Genomic DNA, 12,289 nt, shown 5'->3' with positions numbered 1-12,289 from the left:
CTGGTATTCACTGTTCGGTTTTTCTACACACCGCTTTTACCAGCTTATTTCAACACAGGCATGTTATCCATCAATCTTTACCCCCACTAACATGCTGTTATTCCTCTTGTGTGTCTTTACCCCTTCCTCATAGATTGTAAGCTTGTTTGAGCAATTACCTCTTGCTTGTTATAATCCGTATGTAAATTACTTGTCAAGTATCCCAATTTTATAATTCTAAAGCGCTGCGGAATATGTTGGCACTATATAAATAATAAAGGAGCTGGGGAAGCAGGAGACACACAAAGGGGCTGGTCGAGAAGTAAGAAATACAGAGAGGGACCTGAGGAGTACAAGACACACAAAGGGGCTGCTGGGCATGTAGGAGACACAAAAACGGTCTGGGGGAAGTTAGAGACACAAAAAGGGGTTGGTGAAGTTTGAGATACACAAGGGGAATTGCAAGAGACATACAAGGGGGTGTAAGACACATAAAAGGGGGAATAATATACACTAGAGGGGAGATAAGACACACAAAGGGACAAAAGGTAGTAAGACATTCAAAAGAGGGGATAAAAAAAAACGTGAATTTGGCTAAAGAAGGTAAGAAGTTCAAAGAGTGGATTAGAAGATACACAGGTGAAGACACATTTTCTGGGGGGAGGCGGCAAAATGCATTTTCGACTATGTGGCCAAAAATCATTGCACCGGTCATGGCTACATCCGCGTTCAGACAGAGTATTTGCATAATAACACTGCCACAAACACACACAGCATACACAATCAGATGTGGTATACACACACTACTACACCCATACTCTGACACAGTATACACGTTTACGCACAATGCTACACACACACTACTACACCCATACTCTGACACAGTATACACGTTTACGCACAATGCTACACACACACTACTACACCCATACTCTGACACAGTATACACGTTTACGCACAATGCTACACTACACACACAGTCAGACATGGTACATATTGTAATAAGTACGTTAGCGGTTTAGGGAACTTTCCTCTTCCAAATGGGTTTTCCCCTTATGTTACTCCTTGTTATGTAACGTAACAACCAGTGACCTTGTGTCCCATCACATCACACATAAATAATGGCCGGTATTTTTTTACAAGAAAGGTGGCAAGCCTAGATCTGACTGCCATTCCCGGGATCGAGAAGGAATTTTTTTCCTAGTTTGTTGCAAACCTGGAAAGCTTTTCAAACTCGTGTTTTTTGCCTTTTTTTTGACCAACAACAGAAATAGATGTAGGGAAGGCTGAACTTGATGGATCCAAGTCTTTTTTTCAGCCCATGTATGAGCTTTGTGATACACTGCACATTGCTGTGTTGCTCTGCGATATATTCATACACACTGCACATTACTGTGAGTTTTATTGTTATAGAGCACTGGGATTCTTGTAGAGATGTTGGGATGATTTCTGTGTGAGCTAGCCATTGCTGTCACTGGCTGTGTGCTGTGTGATTTAAGGAAGGGATACTGTACTCTATGCATTATATTCTATGTACAAAGCTTCCGAAGTTACACAATGCTCCGAGGCTGTCAGTCTGCTCCTCCCTCCCAGACCTACGATAAAAAGAAGAAGCAGGGAATAACTCTATATAGAGTGGAAGTCTTAACCCAGATCAAAAGATCAGACAGCAAACTCTGCCATCAGTCTGGGCTCTAGGAGATCATGAGAAGCAGATATATCTATAGATCACCTGTATCACTGGGACCGAGAGCAGCACATCGCACAATAGATATATCTATAGATAACCTGTATCACTGGGACCAGGAGCAGCACATCGCACAATAGATATATCTATAGATCACCTGTATCACTGGGACCGAGAGCAGCACATCGCACAATAGATATATCTATAGATAACCTGTATCACTGAGACCAGGAGCAGCACATCGCACAATAGATATATCTATAGATCACCTGTATCACTGAGACCAGGAGCAGTACATCGCACAATAGATATATCTATAGATCACTTGTATCATTTAGACCGAGAGCAGCACATCGCACAATAGAGATATCTATAGATCACCTGTATCACTGGCACCGAGAGCAGCACATCGCACAACACATATATCTATAGATAACCTGTATCACTGGGACCGAGAGAAGCACATCGCACAATAGATATATCTATAGATAACCTGTATCACTGAGACCAGGAGCAGCACATCGCACAATAGATATATCTATAGATAACCTGTATCACTGGGACCAGGAGCAGCACATCGCACAACACATATATCTATAGATCACCTGTATCACTGGGACCGAGAGCAGCACATCGCACAATAGATATATCTATAGATAACCTGTATCACTGAGACCAGGAGCAGCACATCGCACAATAGATATATCTATAGATAACCTGTATCATTGAGACCAGGAGCAGCACATCGCACAATAGATATATCTATAGATAACCTGTATCACTGGGACCGAGAGCAGCACATCGCACAATAGATATATCTATAGATCACTTGTATCACTGATGGATAATGCAGAACAGCCGCTTCTCAGTGACTCAAATAAACCTCACTATCAGTCTGTGGGCAAAACTCTGCGAGAAGCCGAGAAAGAATATGTCAAGTAAGTACTAATTTTATTTCCCAGAACAACAGATATATATAGGATAAAACAGGGGCCCATCGCTGCTATATAATATGATAATATATACCAGGGGCCCATCGCTGCAGTGCTATATAATATTATAATATATACAAGGGCCCCATCGCTGCTATATAATATTATAATATATACCAGGGGCCCATCGCTGCTGTATAATATTGTAATATATACCAGGGGCCAATGGCTGCTATATAATATTATAATATATACCAGGGGCCCATCGCTGCTATATAATATTATAATATTTACCAGGGGCCCATCGCTGCTGTATAATATTGCAATATATACCAGGGGCCCATCGCTGCTTTATAATATTATAATACCTACCAGGGGCCCATCGCTGCTGTATAATATTGTAATATATACCAGGGGCCCATCGCTGCTATATAATATTATAATACATACCAGGGGCCCATCGTTGCTATATAATATTATAATATATACCAGGGGACCATCGCTGCTATATAATATTATAATATATACAAGGGGCCCATCGCTGCTATATAATATTATAATATATACCAGGGGCCCATCGCTGCTATATAATATTATAATATATACCAGGGGCCCATCGCTGCTATATAATATTATAATATATACCAGGGGCCCATCGCTGCTGTATAATATTATAATATATACCAGGGGCCCATCGCTGCTGTATAATATTATAATATATACAAGGGGCCCATCGCTGCTATATAATATTATAATATATACCAGGGGCCCATCGCTGCTGTATAATATTGTAATATATACCAGGGGCCCATCGCTGCTATATAATATAATAATATATACCAGGGGCCAATCGCTGCTATATAATATTATAATATATACCAGGGGCCCATCGCTGCTGTATAATATTGTAATATATACCAGGGGCCCATCGCTGCTATATAATATTATAATATATACCAGGGGCCCATCGTTGCTATATAATATTATAATATATACCAGGAGACCATCGCTGCTAAATATTATTATAATATATACCAGGGGCCCATCGCTGCTATATAATATTATAATATATACCAGGGGCCCATCTCTGCTATATAATATGATAATATATACCAGGGGCCCATCGCTGCTATATAATATTATAATATATACCAGGGGCCCATCGCTGCTATATAATATTATAATATATACCAGGGGCCAATCGCTGCTATATAATATTATAATATATACAAGGGGCCCATCGCTGCTATATAATATTATAATATATACCAGGGGCCCATCGCTGCTATATAATATTATAATATATACCAGGGGCCCATCGCTGCTATATAATATTATAATATATACAAGGGGCCCATCGCTGCTGTATAATATTATAATATATACCAGGGGCCCATCGCTGCTGTATAATATTATAATATATACAAGGGGCCCATCGCTGCTATATAATATTATAATATATACCAGGGGCCCATCGCTGCTGTATAATATTGTAATATATACCAGGGGCCCATCGCTGCTATATAATATTATAATATATACCAGGGGCCCATCGTTGCTATATAATATTATAATATATACCAGGGGCCCATGGCTGCTTTATAATATTATAATACTTACCAGGGGCCCATCGCTGCTGTATAATATTGTAATATATACCAGGGGCCCATCGCTGCTATATAATATTATAATACATACCAGGGGCCCATCGTTGCTATATAATATTATAATATATACCAGGGGCCCATCGCTGCTATATAATATTGTAATATATACCAGGGGCCCATCGCTGCTATATAATATTATAATATATACCAGGGGCCAATCGCTGCTATATAATATTATAATATATACATGGGGCCCATCGCTGCTATATAATATTATAATATTTACCAGGGGCCCATCGCTGCTATATAATATTATAATATATACCAGGGGCCCATCGCTGCTATATAATATAATAATATATACCAGGGGCCCATCGCTGCTATATAATATTATACTATATACCAGGGGACCATCGCTGCTAAATAATATTATAATATATACCAGGGGCCCATCGCTGCTATATAATATTATAATATATACAAGGGGCCCATCGCTGCTGTATAATATTATAATATATACCAGGGGCCCATCGCTGCTGTATAATATTATAATATATACAAGGGGCCCATCGCTGCTATATAATATTATAATATATACCAGGGGCCCATCGCTGCTGTTTAATATTGTAATATATACCAGGGGCCCATCGCTGCTATATAATATTATAATATATACCAGGGGCCCATCGTTGCTATATAATATTATAATATATACCAGGAGACCATCGCTGCTAAATATTATTATAATATATACCAGGGGCCCATCGCTGCTATATAATATTATAATATATACCAGGGGCCCATCTCTGCTATATAATATTATAATATATACCAGGGGCCCATCGCTGCTATATAATATTATAATATATACCAGGGGCCCATCGCTGCCATATAATATTATAATATATACCAGGGGCCAATCGCTGCTATATAATATTATAATATATACATGGGGCCCATCGCTGCTATATAATATTATAATATTTACCAGGGGCCCATCGCTGCTATATAATATTATAATATATACCAGGGGCCCATCGCTGCTATATAATATAATAATATATACCAGGGGCCCATCGCTGCTATATAATATTATAATATATACCAGGGGACCATCGCTGCTAAATAATATTATAATATATACCAGGGGCCCATCGCTGCTATATAATATAATAATATATACCAGGGGCCCATCGCTGCTTTATAATATTATAATATATACAAGGGGCCAATCGCTGCTATATAATATAATAATATATACCAGGGGCCCATCGCTGCTATATAATATTATAATATATACAAGGGGCCAATCGCTGCTATATAATATTATAATATACACCAGGGGACCAATGCTGCTCTATAATATTATAATATATACCAGGGGACCATCGCTGCTCTATAATATTATAATATATACAAGGGGCCAATCGCTGCTATATAATATTATAATATACACCAGGGGACCATCGCTGCTATATAATATTATAATATATACCAGCGGACCATCGCTGCTATATAATATTATAATATACACCAGGGGACCATCGCTGCTCTATAATATTATAATATATACAAGGAGCCAATCGCTGCTATATAATATTATAATATACACCAGGGGACCATCGCTGCTATAAAGTAAAATATAATACATATCGTATATAATGGTACCCATTGCTACAATAAAATTATAATATATAACAGGGGCCAACCACGGCAATTAAATATGTATTGTGCATTCAGACACCCAGTACTATAATAAATGAATACTATAGAGAATATATTGTATTTACCAGGTACACAGACCCATTATAAAATAAAATATTATATATGTTTTTTACCAGATGCTTGATACCAAATAAATAGGGGTTAATAAAACATTTAATCTTAATACATATACTTGAGTGCCCAGTGTAACTGTTAAAATTCAGATTTGATACATTCTGGGGATTTCGTGAAATAATTTTTTTGTCTCTCAATTGGCACATTTGGCACATTATTGGAAGTAAAATCTTTCCCTCTGTAAATCTTTCCCTCTGCTATGTCATGTTGTGGAAATTCCAACGTCTAGTAAAGTCACTGCTGAGCCAAAGCAGCTCTCCCATGAAGTCAGAGAGATGTTACAATGCCAGAGGTCTGAGATTGAGCAATTAGAATTAACACAAAATGACACAAGACTAAGGCACTGTGACTGCCTGCAGCCGGATTGCAGCTTTTTATTACATTTATCTCTTACCATTATATGATGTGAGCCCTAGATGTATTCTAATAATGAAAAAACAAATGTTAATAAATGTATACACTGGCTGTGTGAACTCCAGACTCTGGGCTTGTTTAAAAACCTTTAAGATTTTAGCCTCCCACCTGGTCACTGTATTTCAGGAATGTAAACTGCTTTCTGTTTGTAAAGGTCCATCACCGGTTCTCAAAGGCAGAGCCCCTTCTTTCAGACAGTGCCCCAATTCTCATAGGCAGTACCCCTTTCTAACAGACAGTACCCCTATCCTTGTAGGCAGTGCCCCTTTCTAACAGACAGTACCCCTATCCTTGTAGGCAGTGCTCCTTTCTAATAGACAGTACCCCTATCCTTGTAGGCAGTGCTCCTTTCTAATAGACAGTACCCCTATCCTTGTAGGCAGTGCTCCTTTCTAACAGACAGTTCCCCTATCCTTGTAGGCAATGCCCCTTTCTAACAGACAGTTCCCCTATCCTTGTAGGCAGTGCCCCTTTCTAACAGACAGTTCCCCTATCCTTGTAGGCAGTGCCCCTTTCTAACAGACAGTTCCCCTATCCTTGTAGGCAGTGCCCCTTTCTAACAGACTGTGCCCCTATCCTTGTAGGCAGTGCCCCTTTCAGACAGTTCCCCTATCCTTGTAGGCAGTGCCCCTTTCTAATAGACTGTGCCCCTATCCTTGTAGGCATTTCCCCTTTCTAACAGACAGTACCCCTATCCTTGTAGACAGTGCCACTTTCTAACAGACTGTGCCCATATCCCTGTAGGCAGTGCCCCTTTCTAACAGACAGTTCCCCTATACTTGTAGGGAGTGCTCCTTTCTAACAGACAGTACCCCTATCCCTGTAGGCAGTGCTCCTTTCTAATAGACAGTACCCCTATCCTTGTAGGCAATGCCCCTTTCTAACAGACAGTGCCCCTATCCTTGTAGGCAGTGCCCCTTTCTAACAGACAGTTCCCCTATCCTTGTAGGCAGTGCCCCTTTCTAACAGACAGTTCCCCTATCCTTGTAGGCAGTGCCCCTTTCTAACAGACTGTGCCCCTATCCTTGTAGGCAGTGCCCCTTTCTAATAGACTGTGCCCCTATCCCTGTAGGCATTTCCCCTTTCTAACAGACAGTACCCCTATCCTTGTAGACAGTGCCACTTTCTAACAGACTGTGCCCATATCCCTGTAGGCAGTGCCCCTTTCTAACAGACAGTTCCCCTATCCTTGTAGGCAATGCCCCTTTCTAACAGACTGTGCCCCTATCCTTGTAGGCAGTGCCCCTTTCTAATAGACAGTACCCCTATCCTTGTAGGCAGTGCCCCTTTCTAACAGACTGTGCCCCTATCCTTGTAGGCAGTGCCCCTTTCTAACAGACAGTGCCCCTATCCTTGTAGGCAGTGCCCCTTTCTAACAGACAGTTCCCCTATACTTGTAGGGAGTGCTCCTTTCTAACAGACAGTACCCCTATCCTTGTAGGCAGTGCCCCTTTCTAATAGACAGTACCCCTATCCTTGTAGGCAGTGCCCCTTTCTAACAGACTGTGCCCCTATCCTTGTAGGCGGTGCCCCTTTCTAACAGACAGTGCCCCTATCCTTGTAGGCAGTGCCCCTTTCTAACAGACAGTTCCCCTATACTTGTAGGGAGTGCTCCTTTCTAACAGACAGTACCCCTATCCTTGTAGGCAGTGCTCCTTTCTAATAGACAGTACCCCTATCCTTGTAGGCAATGCCCCTTTCTAACAGACTGTGCCCCTATCCTTGTAGGCAGTGCCCCTTTCTAATAGACAGTACCCCTATCCTTGTAGGCAATGCCCCTTTCTAACAGACAGTGCCCCTATCCTTGTAGGCAGTGCCCCTTTCTAACAGACAGTTCCCCTATACTTGTAGGGAGTGCTCCTTTCTAACAGACAGTACCCCTATCCTTGTAGGCAGTGCTCCTTTCTAACAGACAGTGCCCCTATCCTTGTAGGCAGTGCCCCTTTCTAACATACAGTTCCCCTATCCTTGTAGGCAGTGCCCCTTTCTAACAGACAGTTCCCCTATCCTTGTAGGCAGTGCCCCTTTCTAACAGACTGTGCCCCTATCCTTGTAGGCAGTGCCCCTTTCTAACAGACTGTGCCCCTATCCTTGTAGGCAGTGCCCCTTTCAGACAGTTCCCCTATCCTTGTAGGCAGTGCCCCTTTCTAATAGACTGTGCCCCTATCCTTGTAGGCATTTCCCCTTTCTAACAGACAGTACCCCTATCCTTGTAGACAGTGCCACTTTCTAACAGACTGTGCCCATATCCCTGTAGGCAGTGCCCCTTTCTAACAGACAGTTCCCCTATACTTGTAGGGAGTGCTCCTTTCTAACAGGCAGTACCCCTATCCTTGTAGGCAGTGCTCCTTTCTAATAGACAGTACCCCTATCCTTGTAGGCAGTGCCCCTTTCTAACAGACAGTTCCCCTATCCTTGTAGGCAGTGCCCCTTTCTAACAGACAGTTCCCCTATCCTTGTAGGCAGTGCCCCTTTCTAACAGACAGTTCCCCTATCCTTGTAGGCAGTGCCCCTTTCTAACAGACTGTGCCCCTATCCTTGTAGGCAGTGCCCCTTTCTAATAGACTGTGCCCCTATCCCTGTAGGCATTTCCCCTTTCTAACAGACAGTATCCCTATTCTTGTAGACAGTGCCACTTTCTAACAGACTGTGCCCATATCCCTGTAGGCAGTGCCCCTTTCTAACAGACAGTTCCCCTATCCTTGTAGGCAATGCCCCTTTCTAACAGACTGTGCCCCTATCCTTGTAGGCAGTGCCCCTTTCTAACAGACAGTTCCCCTATCCTTGTAGGCAGTGCCCCTTTCTAACAGACTGTGCCCCTATCCTTGTAGGCAGTGCCCCTTTCTAACAGACAGTGCCCCTATCCTTGTAGACAGTGCCACTTTCTAACAGACTGTGCCCATATCCCTGTAGGCAGTGCCCCTTTCTAACAGACAGTTCCCCTATACTTGTAGGGAGTGCTCCTTTCTAACAGACTATGCCCCTATCCTTGTAGGCAGTGCCCCTTTCAGACAGTTCCCCTATCCTTGTAGGCAGTGCCCCTTTCTAATAGACTGTGCCCCTATCCCTGTAGGCATTTCCCCTTTCTAACAGACAGTACCCCTATCCTTGTAGGCAGTGCCCCTTTCTAACAGACAGTTCCCCTATCCTTGTAGGCAATGCCCCTTTCTAACAGACTGTGCCCATATTCCTGTAGGCAGTGCCCCTTTCTAACAGACTGTGCCCCTATCCTTGTAGGCAGTGCTCCTTTCTAACAGACTGTGCCCCTATCCTTGTAGGCAGTGCCCCTTTCTAACAGACTGTGCCCCTATCCTTGTAGGCAGTGCCCCTTTCTAACAGACAGTGCCCCTATCCTTGTAGGCAGTGCCCCTTTCTAACAGACTGTGCCCCTATCCTTGTAGGCGGTGCCCCTTTCTAACAGACTGTGCCCCTATCCTTGTAGGCAATGCCCCTTTCTAACAGACTGTGCCCATATCCCTGTAGGCAGTGCCCCTTTCTAACAGACAGTTCCCCTATACTTGTAGGCAGTGCTCCTTTCTAACAGCCTGTGCCCCTATACTTGTAGGCAGTGCCCCTTTCTAACAGACTGTGCCCCTATCCTTGTAGGCAGTGCCCCTTTCTAACAGACAGTGCCCCTATCCTTGTAGGCAGTGCTCCTTTCTAACAGACAGTTCCCCTATACTTGTAGGCAGTGCCCCTTTCTAACAGACTATGCCCCTATCCTTGTAGGCAGTGCCCCTTTCAGACAGTGCCCCTATCCTTGTAGGCAGTGCCCCTTTCTAACAGACAGTGCCCCTATCCTTGTAGGCAGTGCCCCTTTCTAACAGACTGTGCCCATATCCTTGTAGGCAGTGCCCCTTTCTAACAGACAGTGCCCCTATCCTTGTAGGCAGTGCCCCTTTCAGACAGTGCCCCTATCCTTGTAGGCAGTGCCCCTTTCTAACAGACAGTGCCCCTATCCTTGTAGGCAGTGCCCCTTTCTAACAGACTGTGCCCCTATCCTTGTAGGCAGTGCCCCTTTCTAACAGACTGTGCCCCTATCCTTGTAGGCAGTGCCCCTTTCTAACAGACTGTGCCCCTATCCTTGTAGGCAGTGCCCCTTTCTAACAGACAGTGCCCCTATCCTTGTAGGCAGTGCCCCTTTCTAACAGACTGTGCCCCTATCCTTGTAGGCAGTGCCCCTTTCTAACAGACTATGCCCCTATCCTTGTAGGCAGTGCCCCTTTCTAACAGACTGTGCCCCTATCCTTGTAGGCAGTGCCCCTTTCTAACAGACAGTGCCCCTATCCTTGTAGGCAGTGCCCCTTTCTAACAGACTGTGCCCCTATCCTTGTAGGCAGTGCCCCTTTCTAACAGACTATGCCCCTATCCTTGTAGGCAGTGCCCCTTTCTAACAGACAGTTCCCCTATCCTTGTAGGCAGTGCCCCTTTCTAACAGACTGTGCCCCTATCCTTGTAGGCAGTGCCCCTTTCTAACAGACTGTGCCCCTATCCTTGTAGGCAGTGCCCCTTTCAGACAGTTCCCCTATCCTTGTAGGCAGTGCCCCTTTCTAATAGACTGTGCCCCTATCCTTGTAGGCATTTCCCCTTTCTAACAGACAGTACCCCTATCCTTGTAGACAGTGCCACTTTCTAACAGACTGTGCCCATATCCCTGTAGGCAGTGCCCCTTTCTAACAGACAGTTCCCCTATACTTGTAGGGAGTGCTCCTTTCTAACAGACTGTGCCCCTATCCTTGTAGGCAGTGCCCCTTTCTAACAGACAGTGCCCCTATCCTTGTAGGCAGTGCTCCTTTCTAACAGACTGTGCCCCTATCCTTGTAGGCAGTGCCCCTTTCTAACAGACTGTGCCCCTATCCTTGTAGGCAGTGCCCCTTTCTAACAGACAGTGCCCCTATACTTGTAGGCAGTGCCCCTTTCTAACAGACTATGCCCCTATCCTTGTAGGCAGTGCCCCTTTCAGACAGTGCCCCTATCCTTGTAGGCAGTGCCCCTTTCTAACAGACAGTGCCCCTATCCTTGTAGGCAGTGCCCCTTTCTAACAGACTGTGCCCATATCCTTGTAGGCAGTGCCCCTTTCTAACAGACAGTGCCCCTATCCTTGTAGGCAGTGCCCCTTTCAGACAGTGCCCCTATCCTTGTAGGCAGTGCCCCTTTCTAACAGACAGTGCCCCTATCCTTGTAGGCAGTGCCCCTTTCTAACAGACTGTGCCCCTATCCTTGTAGGCAGTGCCCCTTTCTAACAGACTGTGCCCCTATCCTTGTAGGCAGTGCCCCTTTCTAACAGACTGTGCCCTTATCCTTGTAGGCAGTGCCCCTTTCTAACAGACAGTGCCCCTATCCTTGTAGGCAGTGCCCCTTTCTAACAGACTGTGCCCCTATCCTTGTAGGCAGTGCCCCCTTCTAACAGACTATGCCCCTATCCTTGTAGGCAGTGCCCCTTTCTAACAGACTGTGCCCCTATCCTTGTAGGCAGTGCCCCTTTCTAACAGACAGTGCCCCTATCCTTGTAGGCAGTGCCCCTTTCTAACAGACTGTGCCCCTATCCTTGTAGGCAGTGCCCCTTTCTAACAGACTATGCCCCTATCCTTGTAGGCAGTGCCCCTTTCTAACAGACAGTTCCCCTATCCTTGTAGGCAGTGCCCCTTTCTAACAGACAGTACCCCTATCCTTGTAGGCAGTGCCCCTTTCTAACAGACTGTGCCCCTATCCTTGTAGGCGGTGCCCCTTTCTAACAGACTGTGCCCCTATCCTTGTAGGCAATGCCCCTTTCTAACAGACTGTGCCCATATCCCTGTAGGCAGTGCCCCTTTCTAACAGACAGTTCCCCT

General features: G+C 44.3%; 1 protein-coding gene across 1 annotated transcript in view; it reads left to right on the top strand.

The window, feature by feature from the left end:
- Positions 1 to 2,266: 2,266 nt before the first annotated feature.
- Positions 2,267 to 12,289, top strand: part of LOC134573261 (solute carrier family 2, facilitated glucose transporter member 6-like) — a 31,681-nt gene continuing 21,658 nt past the window's right edge. The window contains exon 1 of the mRNA XM_063432895.1: positions 2,267 to 2,604. Within this exon, the coding sequence (XP_063288965.1) occupies positions 2,507 to 2,604 (98 nt within the window). The 5' untranslated portion in view covers positions 2,267 to 2,506. The remainder of the gene's footprint in view (positions 2,605 to 12,289) is intronic.

Source organism: Pelobates fuscus, chromosome 9 (genome assembly GCF_036172605.1).
Source record: "Pelobates fuscus isolate aPelFus1 chromosome 9, aPelFus1.pri, whole genome shotgun sequence".
NCBI classification, from domain to species: Eukaryota; Metazoa; Chordata; class Amphibia; order Anura; family Pelobatidae; genus Pelobates; species Pelobates fuscus.
Note: the sequence above shows the minus strand (reverse complement) of the source record. Positions and strands in the feature narration are given on the sequence as shown.